Here is a 20,987-nt window from a genome sequence, read left to right on the forward strand (position 1 = left end):
ATGATCGAGAGGCAAGGCAAACTCTTAATGGACTTAAGGAGGAGTCAAAATAGCCTTTACTTTTTTTTTTTGGAAATTCAGAACAAAAAACAGTTAAGGTTATCATAGAAAATATCTGCTTTAGAAGTAGTCAAAATGTTAAATGCGTTTAAAAATCTAAGCTAATCCAGAAGACCTTTAAGACCTGCTTTAAGAGGAAGGGCCCAAACATATGTAGTATATTTCAAAAATTTCAGTTCACAGTATTTTCCTAAAAAGATGCATTTTTTTTTAAAATATATAGATTCTGAAGATTATGTGTCAGTGTAGGCGACAGAACAGGACAGGATGACTGAGGCAAAGTTGGCTGGCTAGTAGGTTGGCTGCGCAGTGAGCTAAATAGAAAGACAGAAATAAAGAGAGATAAAGGGACAGAGTTACAAAGAGAGGGAAAAGACAGGGGTTATTAACAAAGGCAGGCAGACAGTCAGTCAGACAAACAAAGTGAGCAGGATGTTAACAGGGAGAGGAGAGACTAGACAGGGTTATAAGAGCAGCAATGACATACTGTCATGTACTACACTGTGGTTCAGTCTTGTACACATTTTCCCCTCAATAGTCAAATGTTTGTGCTTTGCTGGAGGTGGGGCTGATGTCCATTCAAAGATTTCAGCTTCACTCATAAAAGGCCCTCCACATGGTGCCTCCTCTTGTTGCCAAGCAATATGCTCTAAGGAGAAAAAGACCAAAAGTGCATTGCATTGCCGGATGCAATAAAAAGAGGTAAATATAAAATGAGAGGTGCATTTGCACAGTATATAAATAACATCCATCTTAACACAGTTTTAAAAATATATGTACAAAAACGTATCCCGAAGCTCACCTAGTTTTTGCAGGTGTGTGTCGATCCTCTCCAGCAAACATGCCAGAAAAAGGTGTGACAGAATTTAAAATGTTTTTTTTTTTGTCATTCTTTAAAAAAATGGATTAATTTATTTGTCTCTGCAGTCCCACAGCTGACTTGACGTGCAATATCAGTTCAGAACTTCAAATGAACTGGTTTCTGTTGTTACCCATACTCATGGGTTGATCACTTCCTTAGAATATTCCTTCAATCATTTTGAAAACAGAAGTATTGATGTGCCCAATAAAAGGGCTGTTTCCAAAGCCTTCATATTTTATTCAAAGGAACCAGAGTTTCCAGCGAGCATGCTTTTTGGACTCTGTCTTGGATTTGCGTTTTGGGGTGGATGTGAACACTTCATTAGAGTAAGGCAGAGCAGGGCATTGTTGGCTGTCTAGGGGACAAAGTCTCTTCATCAGGGGCTGTAGCTTGTCTTCCTGCTGCTTGAAGTCCAACTCGACACTGTAACACAAGCGTTAAAAATACAGGATTAGAATATTTAGATTGTTCTGATCAGTCATAATTAGAATGAACTTGCTTACTTGACTGACATGTTTTTAAAGTTAGTAATTTGTCTTTTGGCTACAACATTTATGACTCAGTATTTGACTTATTTTTTATGTTAGCAATCCATTGGTCCAGATGGAAGCTGGGAGGGAGGCAAATGGCTCAAATGCACTGACAGACACCCTGGCAGCACATATTTCTTTGCTACAAATATCCATTTCAGAAACTCCTCTGAGTAATAGAGTTCCTTTGAATCATTGCTGTATTTTTTATGCATGCAGTCAAAGGGCTTTTCCTGCATAGATTATATTTGTATTAAAAAAGAGCCAGAATGTGGATTGCTCCTGACATCCTGACTTCCACATCCGCCAGTGTAATCCCAGGCTGGTCATCGTCTGATTTTGTTCCGGCAGCAAACTCTCTGTCCGATTAAATCTCTCAGGCCTGTGAGAAATGTGGGGCTTAATCCCATCCAAATGAAACCACTGAGAGGCCAAGCACACCCTGATTAACTGCCTGCATTCAAGCAAGGGATAAATGCACTAATACACCATCTCCTTTGACTTTATTGCTATTGATTTGTAGTTCTCTGTTAATGTATTTATTCCTGGGGTACACAATAAATTTTGAAAGCATCATAATAAGAATAAAAGAGAATGAATCTACTACAGGCCTACCAAAATGAAACTCCTCAAATAACCTGACCTGATAATGTATTGTTCTGTTGCCTTTTACTTTGGGGCATTTCTGATTCAACCTAATTTTTTTTTTTTTTACCACCATACAACATATAATGTCAATGCTACTTACAGTGACTTAAAAAGCTCATTCTTGTCATTCAAAGACTAAAGGATTAAAGGCAAAATGGTGAACTCAAAAAGAGATGACATCTGACAAGTTCAAGGTCAAACATGTAGCTCTCCCCTTGTATCCAGGCAGACAAACAGGTGTTAAAGTACAAAGGTTTGCCTGAAAAGCTAACCAGTTTGATGGGCAGTGTAATTAGTTGGCTGAAGGATATGCTATACTCAAAGTGACATAATGAATCCTGGGAACTGTCTTCACCTTTAAGATAAGTGTCAGTTCAGAACAGAGCTCTATTAAAGCCTTCAGGGTAGAGAACGGATGGAGGGCTGTGTAGCAGTTCAGCAGGCTGGCACTTGCAATAAATGTGTAAGCTAGATTAAATGAAAAGTAAGTAAAAATGTACAGCAACCTACGTTTGTGGCTGCTTAAATCTTGACATTGTTACATGTCAAGACATTGTTGCAGACTCTTTGCTTCTCTAGTTATAAAAAAGGAATTTTAAAGCATGTTCTGTTGCATAGTGCTTTATTTCAAATTAAAGCGCTTGCAGGTTTTGAATCCCTGACAATAGGAAATTCAATTTTTAGTACAGACTGAAGCCTTTATCTTGGCAGAACTGCTGTTTCTTGCACTATGTGATGCACTTGTTTTACAACAGCTGTTCTTAATATTATCCATTGTTTAATTTCCTCCCTCTTTTCTCTCTATGTGTATCTTTTTTTATGTTACGATCTTTTTGTCTTTTACGCGAGTTGTTTAAATAATGTTGACTTGACAGAAAGTAGAGTAAAATCACAGCACCACAGTGCAACATCGAATAGCCTCAGCAATTATTAAGCAATTAATCACTTGGCAGATCACTGCAATTACTATATACTGTGGACACACGCCTTGGTGGTTAGCCAAAGGCAGCCACGTATAATGTGGGTGGCCCTGGGGAGCAGGTGCTTAAACAAACAAAGGGCCTATATCTAAGATCATCTCTGTACACAAACACACAAACAGATTGAAGCGGCTGGAGACAGGAAGGCTTTTCTAGGGCATTCAGCAAAGTAGATTAATCATCTCTTTAGCTATGCAGTGTGAGTAGCTGTTGCTGTGATCAGTGGTGAGCAGCGGTGTGTTGAGCACCATTCAGTGATTGTTGCTCATGGGACAGATTTCGCTGCTGTGCATTTTTTTTTTTTTTTCAGCATGAACCTGCTCTCTACTGTTCTCTGCTCTGCGTGCTACTGGCACCTTTTAGAATAAAGATGCTTCTTCTCCTGTGATTTACCCCTTTGGTCATTTACAGTTCAAACTTCCCACTTGATATGATGAGTGCTTCAGGCCCAGTATAGCGTAACGTTTTCAGAACAACATGACAGGGCATAGTAGATTAAATCAGCAGACAGTGACAGTTATTCCCTCCACTGACAGGCAACAGTTGAAGCAGAAACTTTCCACGGGTTATGTAAATCAGATGCAGAAATTCTTCCCTTGTCTTTTCTATCAGATATAAAAGCAATTGCACTTGTCTATTACATGGCTTTCTGCTTCACAGACAAATGTAGAAAATGCCAGTCTCATTAATAAGCACAAAACAGAATAGGCAATTTTGACAATTGTTCGCCAAAACAACCACAGCTCTGCCATCCCAGCATGGGACACAAGTGCTAATTATCTCCTTATGTCTCATCATATTGCATTATAGTTGCTTTTTATTGAACTTAGTTGTTTTTCAAAGTCATTGTTAGCACCAAATTGGAAACACTACCTTATTTTACTTCGATTTAAATGCTGGTTCTTATTCAACACAGCATGAGACTTTAATGCTTTGATCTGAGCATGTTTTTTAAATAGGGCTTCCTGCTGTATTCTAGGTTGAGTCAGCGGTAGGCCATGTAATTTGCAATTGATGCTCCTATAAATTTTGTTTGAACTATATATGTAGATAAGTATAGCAGGAAACTTGACACCATTTCATCATAGAGTGTTTATATTTGAGTTGTTTTTTTGGTTTTTTTTTTTCTTAAAAATTGTTGGTTCAGTAATATAACATACTGAGACAACTTGGAGTGCTAGTTGCTGATCTACTGTAAGTTGCTGAGCTATCCCCTAACACTCTATCAAGTCACGAGCATGAACAGTAGTCACTCACATTACTTCCCAGAGTTTCTTTACATTTTTTCAGTAACACATTACCCTGTGGCATTTTGTTCTCATGTTTGAATACCTCACTCACAGGCCTCCATTGTTAAAAACTGTTTTCCTATATGCATTTATTTGTATGTTCTTCAATTGTATACTTTTATATTGTTTTGATTTTAATGTGAAGCACACTGAATCTTCCTTAGATTGTGCTAGAAAGAAGAAAGTGCTATATAAATAAATTTGGATTTTTCTTTTCCTATGATGCAGCAGAAATAAAGAAAGGCTTGCTGTTTTTAAATTAAATTTTGTGATGGCATGTGCATTGTTAGAGACCACTAGAGATAAAATTTATTTTTGTAAAATGTGCAGCAACCCATTGAGGTATCCCTTTTTCTCCCCATGTGATGGACGGAACCATTATAATTTTGCCCTATTCATATATTCAGCCTCTCTCTCCCTCTTTTCTACTTGCCATATGCATGCCCTATTTGTTGCAGTGATGTATTAGATGCTGCAGCATACTGAGGGTGGGTGGAGACTGTCAGTGGAGAGCTGAAATCTGAAAAAAGACCCACAGATTGAGCACTTTAGCTCAGTAGCTGCTAGAATCCTGAAATTATCTGACATAGGACATGCTGGACTTTGTGGAAATTAAGGGCTACATCCTAGGGGCTACTAATCTTGGTTAAAGTTATGACAAGCAATAGTGAGCAGTCTGCATTGGAGGGGTAATTGGTCTGTTGGTCCCAACTTGCTGCTCTTGACTCGTTTTAATTTGCGTCACTCAGACCTTCTCATCATGGTGTCACACAGAGTGATTTGTCCAGCAAGATGATCACTGCTGGCCTTTCAGCAATTTAACTCAATAGATCAATAGACTATTATAATAACAAGGATGCTGGTGATGGGATCATACACTACCTTGAGTAATGAGGCAGTTTTACATGTCAGTGAAAATGTGTATCTAAAATAAAAAGCAGAGAGAAGGTGAGAAGAAATAATTTGTTTTTTTTTTTCTCTAAAAATACCGTTTAGTCTTGGAAGGCTTGTACAGCTGGATTTTGCTGAAGAATACTAAACAGCACTATTTACAGAATTTAGGAGATTTATGACAATTGCTTTGGCAGAGATAGATAGGACCATGATAGATTGCTACCTTGCCTGCCAACTACAGCTCTGCTTATTCAATGACTGTTAGAAACTGACTGGAGGAACTGAAATAAACAACTATTTAATGATACAAAGCACAGATGAAATGATAATCTTCCATCTTATTAGTACTCTGTAGAGTGCATCGTCGTTGTGATTTTATTAACAGACCACATGCTTTGGTGTAACAACAGACTGAAGACATTTCTTTTGCCATCAGAAAAGTGTTCAGAGGTTCTTAATTAAGCCAAGTTGCTTCACCAACATACAGAGTCGGCACACGTTATCTTACCAAGATAAGATCACTGAAATGAAAAAAAGAGACACACTGCTATATGCTGCAGACTCTTTGCTTCTCTAGGCAGTGGGATGCTTTCTTCAGTCTTAAAAATTATATTAATGTTACCTACAATTGTACTCAACACACATTATAGATATCCTTACACACCGACTCTGCTTAAAGTCCAATATTGAAAGTCACACTTACTTACAGTAATGACTTCTTCTTCTTTTCCTTTCATCAACCCTATCCTCTGTATCCTCCTCACCCACACCAACTATCCTCATGTCCTCCTTCACTACATCCAAGAACCTCCTCTTTGGTCTTCCTCTAGGCCTCCTTCCTGGCAGCTCTAACCTCAGCATCCTTTTACCAATGTATTCACTGTCCCTCCTCTGAACATGTCCAAACCATCTCAATCTGGCTTCCCTGGCTTTTTCTTCAAAACATCTAACACGAGCTGTCCCTTTGATGTCCTCATTCCTGATCCTATCCATCCTCGTCACTCCCAGAGAGAACCTCAACATCTTCAGCTCTGCTACCTCCAGCTCTGCCTCCTGTCTTTATCTCAGAGCCACTGTCTCTAAACCAGACAACATCGCTGGTCTCACCACTGTCTTGTCCACCTTTCCTTTCATTCTTGCTGACACTCTTTTGTCACACATCACACCTGACACTTTCCTCCACCCGTTCCAACCTGCTTACACACGTCTCTTCGCTTCTTTTCCACACTCTCCGTTGCTCTGGACTGTCGACCCTAGGTACTTAAAATCCTCCACCTTCTTCACCTCTACTCCCTGTAACCTCACCGTTCTACTTGAGTCCCTTGAAAAGATCTGTGTGATCAATAGGGACACAAATCAATACACACTATGACACACTGCAGTATTGTGGCTGTAACACAAGAAAGCATCTACAGTACTGTACAGAAAAAGAGACATAGGAGAATGAACACAGACTAAACATTTTGGATTCTTCATCAGTTATTTACAATCTTTCCTTATTTCATGGGGACTAATGTTTTTACTGAGGGCCTGAGCAGCAGGACGCTGAGCAGGAAGAGGTAGAGGGTGACAATTTGTCTGAAAGAACTGGGCCGTTAATGTTGCTGAGATCTTGTTTTGAATGCTGAGTCAGTTTTTCAGTTCTGGCTCAGTTCTGCTGTGGAGTTGTAATCTCTCTTTTGCCTTAATGTTAATGACCTTTCAACCAGATTCTTTAATGACGACTGAAGCTAACTCTGTAGAAGCTTCAATCCGTTTTTTTTTTTTTGGTTTTATTGACCAAAGCCCACAGATGCTCTGTGTTTTGCACTACTGCTGAAGAGAGTGATTTTACTCTGTAGCACTATGTCTTTGTCATTCTGTTGTGTTTTTGCAGTTATATTGTGTCTATTTTTCCTTCTACCCAGGTCAACAGCAGACCAAAGCTCCTCTTTTGATGCATCAAGATTAAAACATGAAAAAGTCTTTAGCCATGCTTCATAGGTAAGCCGTAAAACCTGCAGGAGCAAATCAGTCCATGACTTAGATGAGGCACTCGGAACCACAGCCATTGATCAGAGAATATGTTTGAGGTGAGGTTATACTGTCAGGTTTAAACTCAAAATTATACACTATAAGTTTCCCCCTGTGGCAAAAGGCAGATTATCCGTATGATGTGTAACACAGTCTTGGACCACTTGGCAATTGTTTTGTAAATATGAGTAAATTAGTGAATGTGACACTTGCATTTGCTACTGAAGAACAAATTTGTTCGTGTGACAGACATGATATGAAATGGTAATGATCCTGCTTTGAAGAGCCTTTATGGTCTAACACAACAATCTAGGTCAGTTTGACACAATGCACTTGTCAAAGGAGATAGGAGGTATAGGCATCTCTTAGAAAATCTTTTAGAAAGTGAAAATTCTGAAAAATGTGTCCAGGACAGGGCTGCGTTTCCTTTTTATAGCAGTAAAACATTTCCACAAGTATGTGTTTAGATGAGTTCAGTGTTATAAATTTCTAACATTCAACCAAAATAATCCATAAGACAAGAGAGTGAGAGAGGACTTATTGTCTTAGCATTAAAAATATTCTTTCTTTGTTGTAACTATTGTGTAAAAAGGCAAGAAGTTGGGAAGAAGCTCCCTAAAGTTTCATTTCCAGAAGGGCTACACATTTTACATCTATAATTTCTAATTAGGTGGTTTTTAAGCTACTTTCACTCAAACCCATGTGAAAGCAACTGAGAATTTCCACTGAACAGAGTGCATGTTCTGGTGCTTGAGAGTATTTTCCAGACTGGTATTTGTTTCCTTGTTTTAGAGAACAAGGTAACAAGCGGGTTCAGCAGTAAAGGCTTTTGGATTTAAGTGACAAATGACACAAGGCTACAGCTTAAGTGGATTTTCCAAATGCTATTTTCAGCTCAGAACATTTACAGGATAAAACTGTTGGGTATTTTAACAGGGGACAGTTTTTTCAAAACTGACAATCAAAAAAAAAAAAAAAAAATCAGGGCAATGCTGATTGAGATTTTAAAGAGAGTGCCGAATTAATTCAGGCTTTGTTTCTGAGTGTTTGACATGATAAAATGCTAGTCCTCATATGATCTGTCACTGGTTCAGCTGTATTTTCTACTCTATTGCTTCTTAGTGCTGCTTATTCCATCAGACTGAGGCCATACGTTCCACAGAAACTTTTGTAAATGATATCCATTTTAATAAGCCATAGTGCAACGAGCAATATATGGAGTGCTGGCAGCAGTAGTACTGCATTTTTCTTCTCCGAGTCATCACTGTAATTTTAATGTACAGAAAAGCTCCACTGCTTATAACATGTTTTAGAGGCATCTCTTTCACACTCAAATGATTTATGACACAGAATACAACATTTAAAGCGGCATTAATGACAGGCTGGCAGTGAAAAGGACCCACCTGTAAATGATGCATGCGCTATTTCGACATGTGTCACAATTTGCTGTGTCTTGTCCTGTTCGGTAGGTGAGCCTGTGAACAGAGTGATGAAAAGATGTATGTGATCTCCAGTGACAGGCTTTTGCTGCATATCATCAGCTATCAGCCAAATTTCTTCAGCGTGGTTTTCACCCAGAGTTGTTTATTCCTAACAGTTGAAAATGCAGCAGGAGCTCTGATCCTGCAGTTCTCTCAGATTTGGCTAATCAAGTGTGTAGACTTGCTGATTTTACATAATAGGATTATCTCGCTTTGCCATGACATAGTTTTAAATGGTGTTCTTTTCCTATTCTATAGGGAAAAGGAAGAAAGTAACAACTAAATGCTGCATGGATAATTTGTAATGAAAAAAATCAATATTTTTACGCTCTACACAATATGGAACATCTTTTTAATTTCTAATCCAACTTAATTTGCACCAAACATAATAAGCTTCAAGGATGCAAGAGAACAATCAACAACACAATATTGTGTCCCCTCTGTTCATAGCATAGGCACATTACTCAAGAGTCCTTTGTCTGTACTGTATAAAGGTTGTAATTTTTTATGTTGAAGGATCTACACAAAGCACTAACTGTGAGCCATCTCTTGGGACATGACAAAGGCTTATGTTTGCACAAGTGGAACAGGGCACATTAAATGTAATGACTTTTGGTGTAACCATTGCTGTCTTTAATTTCACCAGTTCCTAACTTATATTTGCCCTTGTTAGTTTACATAAGCATGCGGATGTGCATATTGTTATTTACGTTATATGTCACAGTATGTGATAGCAAGCTGCAATGTTAGGGGCTGGGAGGGGCTGTGTCAGACCTGTACGTGTAATTGCTTGCTGTCACTGTAGCCCTTCACCCTGATGGATGACACGTGGAGCGGTTGGACCTCAACTGTTTACCATGATATGAGAGGTGACCTCACTGAGGGAGACAGAATAGGCTCTCTGCGGATTGAAAATGCTGATGGGAGCTGAAGGTCAATAAGTTCATCTGTCCTGTCCTATTCTCAAATGAAGTCTCTCTGAACAGCTGTGAGCAAGGACGGACAGTAACTCACCTCACTACACTGTTGGTGTGCTGCCGCCTGGTTTTTCATGTACATCCTTGTAATTTAAAGAACTTTACTCTAATAATCAAAGCTCAATAACCTGAAGCTATAATCACTGTGGGTACTCACCAAAAAACGTAAAAAAAAAACAACAAAAAAAAAAAACTGTTCATGACCCAGTATGCTGTAGTGGCATTGTGTTAATGCACAGAATGTTACACAGAATGATTTCATAGATGCTTCATGGAGGATAAAGCTGCACCTCTGAAAGTCGTTTTCTAAGCTGACTGTTGGCACAGAATCGCTGCTTGGTTGTTTGTCCACATCAGCTGTCCTGGTATATGTCCCACCCTTGTCATTCCAGTTGCACAGTCCACACCCCCTGCCTACGTGCCTGCTGCTCTGCTTGCCTGAGCACTGCATAGTATTTACTGTTTTATTGATACCATGTGAACAAAAGCTACAATCAGGTCAGGCCACACTGTCTCACTTGGAATTCCATGTTTTATATATACAGTGTATTGTATTATACTGTATAGTGTATGTAAAATATATATCATATCATATGTTCATATACAATATGATGCAGTATCATGTTAAGCATGGGTAGAAACCGTCTCCATATTTGTATATAATTATGTATCAAGAACAGTAATATGTCAGTTTTATCAACACAGTATAACCTTGAGTTGATTTGCATCATACACTGAACAAATAGAGCTACAGACTGTTATGAAATATGAAGTCATGCAAAAGACTAATATGACAGAATGTGACATGAGCTACTTTGAGATAAAGGTCTTGAATGCTATATGCTATATGCTTTTATATATGTTAAGATACATTAAATTATGCTTGAGATAACCATGCCTTCTTACAAACATACTGTCTGAATAAATTATCCGTTTTGTTACTGTATGTAGGTCTATTAAAAAAAAAAAGAAAAAAAAAAGTGGTCATCATGAATTTATTCCTGGTAAGAAAATAAAGGCTTTCAGTTGCTTTTTAGTTCACCTGATGGTCTAGCTTTAAAGAAGGCTATCTGACTGTGCAGTCATGCAAAAAGTATTTGGGAATGTACTATGGAAGGTAGGTTTTGTGTCCTGTAACTGCACCTCTCTAATAACACTGATGGAACACAATGCAGTGAAGGCACAATAGCAGCCACAGTTTTGGAGATGAAAGGCAAAGTGTTATGAAGCTGCACTAATTGGGCCTTTAAAACCAACTTCCACAGAGCTACACTAGGGTGCCTTGTTCCCCACTGGATGTGGATAAGACTCAAAATACAATTTGCTTTGTGTTGCTATGGGTTTTAGAGATGGAATACATTGATTCTTACAATTGCCGTGCTGTAAGAGCCTGACTGCAGACTTTATGAAGCTTGTTAATGTGTTTTTTTCCTTTAAAGGTATGCCTCTAATGAAATATGACACATAAAGAATTATTGTGGGCACATTTGCTCTTGCATTACAATTGCCCAGATAGACAGCACTGTGTATATGAAATGTGCCATTACACCTTGAAGCTTTATTATATCACACTACTAATACAATTCATAGCTACATTACTTGATGATCCTCTGACTCTTCTGCTAGCAGATTAAAGTTGCACTCATAGTTTCACTAATTCATTAAAAAATAATGACTTTTTGGGGCTTTATTGAACAATTACAATGATCACTAGATGGACTGCTATGGCATTTGGTACAGACATTCATAGTCCCCCGAGGATGAATTATGAAAACTTTATTCTGATCTGACCTTTCATCTGGTTACATCATGAGATCAAAATTTCTGTTTGCACATAATATACATGCACATAATTTATTTTTAAATACCTGGAAAACTAATGTCATTCCCATCCACATCAGCTGCATTTATTTCTTAGCACTAATTATTATTACTGCTAACATGCTACACAATGAACAATTATACCTGCTGGGGTAGATTCATTGTAGATATGACAGAACGAACTACAGTGCTATACTTGCCATCTTGGTGTACACAGCTCTCCTGTGAGAGTGAGAATATGTTTTAATTTCAAAATAGAGAACTTTAATCTGTCTAAAACTTGAATTAGCTTTTTTTTCATTCAAATGTCATATACCCACTGTGCTGATGTTGCTGTTTCTCTAGAACTTGGCAATAAAGTGAGGTGAGTACAGTGTTTTCAATACTAATTGAAATGATGGCCAAAGCTACAAAAATAAGAAACAAGTTGTAATAAAGTGGAATTGCCCTTATATCACATATATTCCTCACTGTGAAATGTTCATATACTGTATGCACAGTATTTGGTTACATGTATAAATGTCTGCATTGCTCACTTTACTCACCCCTCTCTCTGTGCTTCACCTTTCTCCAGCTCCTGAATAACTCCAAGTAGGACCTTTATGGTCTCCTGGCTAGAGCTGATGAGACTTTCCATGGCCTGCAGCTGTGCTTTGATATCCTTGTCCCCAGATAAGGGAATTATCTGTTGGCTGCTCCCCATGCCTCGGGCTCCTGTGTCTTCTGGAGGAAAGCCCTCATCCCCCCCAGCTGTTTGTTGGAGTTTAGAGGAGGCTGACACATGCCTTGTCCGACACTGCCCTTGTGACTGTACAGAACATTTGGCACTATGGGGAAGTGTCTGTGACTGCTGTTCATTTAGCTGTGTGCCTTTTTTCCGTTTACAGCTCACAGAGGGGCTTCCTAAAGACTCCACCTGTGTCAAAGAGTTCCACGCAACAGGGCCCATACCCTTTGGCTTGTCCTGTGAAAACTCTGAGTTAACCAGCTGACGCTTTGAGGAGGTGCCAGCATTTGTGCCTTCTTTGGGTAATCCTTTATGTTTGGTCCTTGTCCCACAAACCTGGTACTCTGGTTCACTTTTGGAAGGAGAGCTACTTGGATGGCACACTTCTGAGAAATGTGAGGAGTCTGGGCATGAGGGTCCATCCATACAGTTGGCACTGGAAAGCAAATCCTCTGTATCACTGCTGTCATCAGTGTGGTGAAGCAATGCTTTTGTCTGCCCCACAATCTTACCCTTGAATTTAGAAGACTCCCCGATAGGGTGTCCGTCCTCTCCTGCTGCCTTTATATCACTCAAAAAGCCATTATTCTGTCCTCTGTAATCTTCTACCAAAGCAGTATGTTTAAATGTATGTCCCTTTTTCCTATCAAAAGGAAAAGTCTTGTATCGCTTAGTGAGGTCGGGGGAGGTCTGAACACCAGTACTCTTGGTTACATTTGGAATAGATCGTCTGGCAGGCATGGTCATGTATTTTCTGTGTGTCACTTTACAGGAAATGGATCTGGAACGTCTTCCTCGATGCTCATTCTGAGCTTCACAAATATCTTTAAAACGCACTTGTAAGGCCTTGTTTCTCTTCTTCACCTGCTGCTTGCCTGATTCTTGTCCGGACTGCACATCAAGAGTATGGGATGGACCTGTCTCTGAATCTGATTCATCTGAATTGGACAGAACAATGCATTTGGTGTCCTCTTTGCTCACCATATTTCCTGAAAAAAAAAGGTAAGATAAAAAAAAAAGTGTGTTACTCTGTTATCTAGTGGGGAATAATTCGATCACCTTGATAAGACATTCTGGCAGATGACCTGATTCTTTTCTCCTTTTGGGACCATAGTCTTACATTCTGATACTAACTCATTTTAAGCCCTTATTATTGGTACAATATGTCATACAACATCTAAGATTAAAAACATTAAAGCACAACACTCATAATGCCATATTGTATAATTTATTCACATTTTACATAGATAAGGGATTATAGAGATATTAGGGCTTTTTTCATAACCAGATACTTTCAAATGTAATGTAGTTTTTCAGTTTTTGTATCAATGAGTCATCCTGCCCATTCAGGCTATGAAATTGCTCCAGGTGTGCCTCCTAACATTGTCAGAGGAGGAAACAAATGAGAGACCTTGCCCACTATTTTACCCTGTTGGCACTTCTGCTCTTGCTCAATGCAAAGTCTGCGAAGACTTGCAGCTGCTAGTTATGCACTATAGCATTTCATAAGCAAGCTCACCTTCCAAAAGCCTGATCATTTGATTAGTAGCATACACCCTTTTGGAATAATAATTGTGTTTACATTGTGATATTTGCTGCTGCTGCTGCCAGTGTTCAGAAACTCCATTCAGTTGCTGACCTAAAATACACACCTTCAAGCTACAAGCACAGCTTTGCTGTTAATGTGAGGTGTTGTCACTGCTGAGATGCCAGATCATTGTTTTATCTTATTAAACCAAACCAAACTTTGTTATGCTAATATGTACATGTTGTGAATTAAAGTCATAACTTCGTTCATGAGATTTTTATTTGGTTCTGCTTGTTGTATTGCTCTCATGTAGTCCTGCTTAGGAATTAAACTAACTTTAAATAGTAGACATTATTTTTATTTTGACTTTTTCCCTTTACAAATGTCTTGTGATATTTGTATTTGTAGGTAGCAGTGAAATAGCAATACTCATGTTTTAGAATTAAGTGTTTTGTGCTCAATTGATTTTATGGCTTATTTCCCCTTTGGCTGATGTCATTGTTGGGATTTTCTAGTGGATCACTGAAAACTCTGGTCTCTAGAGAGTAACAGTACATATACAGTACCTGTAGGCTTTGTGATGTAAACATGAAATTTCACTTTGTGGGGAAATTCACATTTAGATTTATTCCACTCAGATCCCATTCAGCACCACATTAGGAAAACATAACAGCTCAAACAAATCAGTCAATGTGGCACCTTATGGTGTTGTTTTTCATATCATAATTATATCGAAACTGAGCCCCCGTTCTCTGCTCAGTACTCACACACACTCTGACTGCCAACCTTAAGCTTACTTTATGTCCACACCCTTATGGCCATCTTCTTATCTGTACAATTGCATTTTACAGGGTATATTTTGTGAGCTTCTTGTTGAGATAATATTTTCTCTACAAGTATTTTGTTAATGGTGCTTTGAATGGTAACCAAGCAGTTAATTCTTGACCCACTAATAGAAGGTGTTCACAATATTATACATTCCGCTGTTCTCTGAGGTTCCTAGCAGAGGAAATGACCACAAAAAACAGCTGTGTCCTAATCATATAGTACCTGGTATTGACGACCTCCACCCATATACTCTAAACTAAAATTCTTAAGGGAATATATATTATCATCACCCCCCAATATCTGCTGGACTGAGGCTTGACAAAATTGGAGACTAACCAAATATATCCGATCCGACATAAACTGTCTCTCAGCATAAACCTCAAGTTGTACAGCTGGTTCACAAAGACATTTGCAAACACACACTATAAGTGATTAAATAAGTTTACAAATGACTTCAGATCACAGTTTACACTCAGTAAAAGTGTTAAGCATGTAATCTAACAACAGTTTCAGCTTGTTTAAAATGCAGTGGTTTTGTACACTTTGTACATAAAAGCTGAAATACATTCAAACCGGAGCTATTCAAGATCATCAAATCATTTATAGATCCTCAATAATGTTTTTTTTAAATATTTCTTAGGTTTGTAAATGTAGTAGTATGATAAGCTAGAGGACATATCTAATTGCAAAATATATTTTAATGATACCTACAAAACAAACAGTTTATGTTTAATGTTTAACAAATAATTTACGCATTTTTAAAGTCTTGCATTTGTCTATTTATCACTTTTACATTTTTCAGATGGCATAGCTTCATTTATATTTAGTATGGAATAAATAAACTGCTTTGATCATACAAAGGAACTAAAATGTTCACAATAGAATAAAATGCTACTTGTTTAGAGTCACTCTCTAAGCAGAAATTTAAATTAAAGCTCCATATAATCAAATGAGAAATATTGCATTTTCTGTCTCATCCGGGATGACACACATTTCATAGCTACAGAATGACAGCACAAGGAAATGAAATGATGTCTGATATGGCTGAAAGAAAACATCAGAAAGAACTGGTTAATCATTTTCATATGACAAGACACAACGCAATAAATAAACTCCAATGAAGCATTTATTATCATACAAAACCAAGCTATTCATGGTGTTGCAGTATCTCTGGAAGTAATCTTGTTTTATCATTCAAAGGCTGTAAATCAATCAACGTGAAGTTTATACTGAGGAGACTTTTTCTTACTGTTGGTTTCACTGCTACCATGAAATATCTAAAAGGGAAAACATAAATACATCAGAATTATGTTAATTTCTGATCTACAGTTGAACTACATTTGCAGTGCAGTGTAAGATTCTAGTGACCTAATGACTAAATGTGTAAAAAGTCTTTTTTTTTTTTTGGTGGTGTTTTTCGTTTCTTTGTAGGCACTTTGTATAAATTTGCATCTATTTTTCGCATGTTGTGGCATTTTGCAGTCATTTTGTAGTCATTTGCTTGCCTTTATAACAGAAAGGTTTTAAAGTACATGGTCCTCTTGTTTAAGGACCCTCTGACCCCTTGGACCCCTGGGCCTGTGCCCAATAGGCCCATCCATGGTGTGCACCCTCTTGTAAAAGAAAGTGTAAGAGACAGTAAGTGAGTGTGTATTTGAGCTTTGTTGTCACCTTTTCAAAGAGAGTCCTTTGCCAGCATCTTAAAACACACGCGCACACAGCACAGCATGGACTGATAATAAAAAGCATGAGGTTGTATTTCTTGGGACTCCTGCCATGTGTTTCACCTTGTAGACTGTCCACTGTAACCTAAGCCTCAGCTCAAACTGTTGATGAAATGGAATATATTTAGAAGCAACTATGTTTCATCCTGCCTCCTATTAATGCGGGGGGGACTGCATGCCAACAGCTTCTAGTGTCATTTCATTTCAGCCACTGCAATGCATTCACTCTCATTATACACAAACATTATTGTACACTGTGTCATGAATTTACACAAAGTTGTTTGGAATTTTGAGCAGCTGAATTTTATTTGGGGGGTGGTATTTGTTCTAAAACACAGCTTAGTATGTGCTTTGGTTTTAGCATAAGTTGTTTGTCAGAAGCGGTTACATGGATAAAAAGAATTTGTTCGAGGCTGATTCACACAGGATCATACTATTACACACTCAGAAATACCAATATCACCCCACTGAAAAGGTAATCACATCTGCAGGAAGTCTCTTCTAAGCGCATACAATTTCTTATGCAGTCATGTAAGGCATGTAAAGCAGCTAAATGGTAATTCACACAAAAGGAACCAAGAGAAGTTCTTCATTGACTTATTATTGTTGGAAGTCAGATGCACTGAGAACGAGACGACAGACAGATTGAGAGAGAGAGGCTAATCTGACACATATAGTTGAGTGAGAGTCTTCTTTGCACAGTTGTCTTTTCTCCTCTCTTCCTCCAAGCTCTCCTCCTCCTCTTCTCAAAGCAAGCTATATCTCTGTTAATGACCTGAGGTCCTCCCCTGATTTGGCCTTCGCTATCCAAAGGATTATAAATAATGCAATGACTCTAAAATTGCAAAAGTAATCCTCTAAAATCTCCTTATGTACCCTGGCAGACCACGTTGTCTGTTCCAATTGCCCTTCAGTTCTTCATGCTAAAATACTGCATGTAGGAGAGAGGAAAAAAAAAAAGAATCGCCTTTAGCTTTATCATGATTGATTTATTATTACCAAACTCTTGCAGAAATGTAGCTGTTTGTAAAGAATGTTAGTAGGGGGTTGGATCCGTTTTCAATACCTTAACAGGTCTACAACTCTGCTGACTCATGATTTACGCCCCGTCACTAAGCAGAGAGAAGGAGACAGCTTTGCTCAGATCGGCTTACATCCTTGTCAGCCCGCATCAATGCAATAACAACTGGAATGTATCTGTTGGATGTTTGCATAGGATAACACTGTCTGGCCACTATTGCTGATGGTTAGGTAGTGTTGATGCTGTGCTCATCATCCGCTATGCATTCAAATGTATGCATTGTTTCTGTACAATCTATCCAATTACAGTAATTCTCACTGTCTGCATAAATTAGAGCATGACATTGCACCAACTTTGCCTTCATAAGCGCAATGCAAAGGATAAGCTATCAGTGGACTGTACAGCACCTATACCTTTGTCCAGTCCATAAGGTTGTGCTTTTGTATGTGGAGCTGTTTCATATAGGAGTCTACAAACAGTATGGGTTCTGCCATTACACACTTGCAGAGATCCTTTACTTAATATACTGACAAGCTCTTTTTCCAGACCTTTGGTCCAACATTTTTATATACTGTAGACTTTTGCTAAATTTTTTGAAAACAAATCCAGCTAGTTTTGAGAGTTCTATCATTTTTGACACACACAGACACACAAAAGCTTACACACACCTTACACTCATCTTATTCCAGCTGTTGTCCAGAGCTATCTGTATCTATTCAGACTATACCTGTGAAAATTTGCTTTATGGCATTGGCTTAAAAGCTTTATCACTGACCAGCATTTTTTGCTTTGGGGAAATAGCGGGAGGTTTTAAAACGTTCCTATCCCTGTATCCCCTGGATGAGAGCATTAGATCCTCGATCCTAGGGAAGAAGTTTGGAGAGACTACTATGGATTTTTTTGTGTGATCACATGTGGTCCAGATACTATGGGCTTTTTTTTAATATATGAAACTCTTTACTGCTTACATGTATAGTGCATCACCCTGATGAGTTCATTGATTATGTGTACTCAGGTCTAACTGATGATTAATCAGGTGTAATGAAGAAGATGATTTAACAAGTGAAAAAGATGCTGAGACAGACAGCAGACATGCTGGTGTGTTAGGCACCTTAAAGTGGTAGCCTGTCTGTGTTTCCTGTAAATTTAGGTAGTCAAGGAATGACGTGTAGGAAATAGTGGGAGAGAGGCAGAGAGAGGGAAAGAGAGAAAGAGAGAGGGAGGTTGGGGGGGGGATCGACTGAGAGCAAATATAAGTGCAGCTCTATATGTGATGCAGTACTCTAGAGCTTCACAGATCACACATGACATTAGAAATTATAAGTCTGAATCCATTTTTCATTAAAGTCAGTCTTACAGATCAAATTGCTCATTGCGTATGAACGTGACATTTAGCCCACATCATCTAATGTGATAGGTGTTTTCCAATAAATGATCTTCACTTTGAGTCTACAGTCTATCATAGTACAATATAGAACAGTCGGTTGTTGATTGTTTATCAATAATCTTCACTATCAAGCCCAGACAATTCACAACTACAGCAATCTTGATGACCAGCCTCTGCCTCATCAGATAAATACTGCATGTCTGTCAAAGGCAGCAAAGCCATGCATCATAAGTAAATTCATCAAAGTAAAATTCCATCATTATTCATCTTGATTTTCAATTGTGAAGAAAAACCCTTTGACATGTTCTCCTGATTAGTCATTAAACGTATCACTGCTTGGTCGCAGAAATGCCACCTCCCTTATTCACCCACATCTAATGCATACAGGGATTATGCACATGCATGCAACACTAACCAATGACTTTAATAGTATTTCACCATAAATCATACATCATCTGATATCCACTTTAATTCAGTTGATTAAAATACAAACCAGATGAGCCCTCCCCACTCTTTTTGCAATACCTGTGAATTTGTGTGCAACTCCAAAAAAGGACGTATAACTCTTACCTTGAGAAATAGATCAGAGGTGCAAAGGACAAGAACGCACAGATCCCCTGTAGAGCCGGTGCTCATCCATGTATTCAGTGGGTGCCAGAGTATTGTCCAGTCACTGGGGCAGCTCTCACAGGCTGCAGGAGGACCAAGAGAGAGGCAGCCGGTGCAGTGACAGCTGGAGTAGTTGTGGCACATCCGGCAAAGATTGAGGTTATCAGGATGGGAGAGGGAAAAAAGCAGACAGACATAGCCTCAAAACCTCATCGGCCCCTGACTGATATCCCGCTTCTGCCTTTAACTCTGCTCTCTCCCCATCTTCTCCCTTATACACCTTATTCAAGCATCACTGACACTTATTCTCTGTTGTCCCTGCACTCACCGGGAAAAAGCACTCACACACGCAGCGGAGATCTCCATCTCGCGGTGCTGCTGCTGTTGCTGCAATCCCTGTGCATTCCTGATTGAGAGTATGTGTGTATGTGTGTGTAAGAGAGACAGAGAGAGGTTGGGCTAGTGGGTGGATGGGTGGGTGGATATGGCAAAGGGAGGAAGGAGGCGGAGGAGAAGGAGGAGGAGTGAGGGGTAGTACGCAAGCTGCTGGGGAAAGTCCAGAGTTGCTGAGCTGCATCGTTGGTGAAGACCCCCTTAACTTGTCCTCCGCAGGCTGGCTTTGTTGACACTGAGCTGTTACATAATCTGAAGGGCTTTGGGAGGCAGCAGAGAGGGGGAGCTGTGAAATAATTATGCATTGTGCTTTTAATTGGATGTCTCCTGTCCCCAGTTACTTTCATACATCTGACACATTGTTTATGAGAGTTGGTGTAGGGAGCTGAATCAAGCAAAGGGAAAGAGTAGTGGTTCTGTAGCTGCACAAAGGGGAAACAGAGCAGTTGAAGAGCCAACAGGGCAGCACTGTTAATGAGAGTCTGAAGCAAGAGAGAAAATGAAATTACGAGCAGGAGTAATAGAGACAGTGAAACAGCAAAAGGCATAGAGACTAAAGTACCTAAATTAAAAAAAAGGGGAGCATTGATTTAGAATCTTACATTTTTTTAGATTTCTTTAAATTTCAGGTTGCCATCTTAATGATTCCTAAAGCTTCGTTATTACGGAAAATGGGCATAAAGGTGTATGAGAATTTTATTAATCCCCAACGGGGAAACTTGTTTGGTCGCCATTACACAACAAGACCACAACACTAATCATAATAAGGCATAAGGCACAGATCACACCTATTCCAAAGACAAATTGCAGTTGAGTGCAGAGTTTTTTAACCCGTTAATTGTACCCCAGAATCTATTTATGATCTAATGCAACTAAAGGAAGGCTGGGAGATTACACCAAAGGCTCAGAAAATAGTCTTAGTCAATGGGAAAAACATGCAAACTTACCATTCAAGTGGGAAAACCTGCAAAACGCCCCAAAGATGAGTTTTATCCTCTCATTTAGCTAGCTTTCTGTTTCCTTTTTCACTACCGGCTCTAGGCAGGATAATGTCGGCATTTTGCTGCCACACTGTTCTTCATAAAGGCCAAGAACCTGGGATGCGGTGCCTTTGTTGACATTGCATTATACCAGCAAGGGAGATAGTAAAAATGAAGCATCTGTGCCACCTCTGTGGAAAAGATGCAGTCTGGGGTTAAGGGTTGAGACGTTTAG

The 20,987-nt window shown here is 38.9% G+C and overlaps 1 protein-coding gene across 1 annotated transcript; it reads right to left on the bottom strand.

Annotated features, from left to right (window-relative positions):
- Positions 1-1,161: 1,161 nt before the first annotated feature.
- Positions 1,162-19,415, bottom strand: insyn2ab (inhibitory synaptic factor 2Ab). Its single transcript, XM_026309879.1, has 4 exons — positions 19,341-19,415; positions 12,101-13,271; positions 8,680-8,751; positions 1,162-1,345 (listed from the first exon to the last, which is right to left on the bottom strand). Exons 2-4 carry the CDS (start codon positions 13,264-13,266, stop codon positions 1,162-1,164), a joined length of 1,422 nt encoding a protein of 473 aa, XP_026165664.1. The 5' UTR covers positions 13,267-13,271; positions 19,341-19,415.
- Positions 19,416-20,987: the final 1,572 nt, after the last annotated feature.

This window comes from Mastacembelus armatus, chromosome 15, assembly GCF_900324485.2.
Source record: "Mastacembelus armatus chromosome 15, fMasArm1.2, whole genome shotgun sequence".
NCBI lineage: Eukaryota > Metazoa > Chordata > Actinopteri > Synbranchiformes > Mastacembelidae > Mastacembelus > Mastacembelus armatus.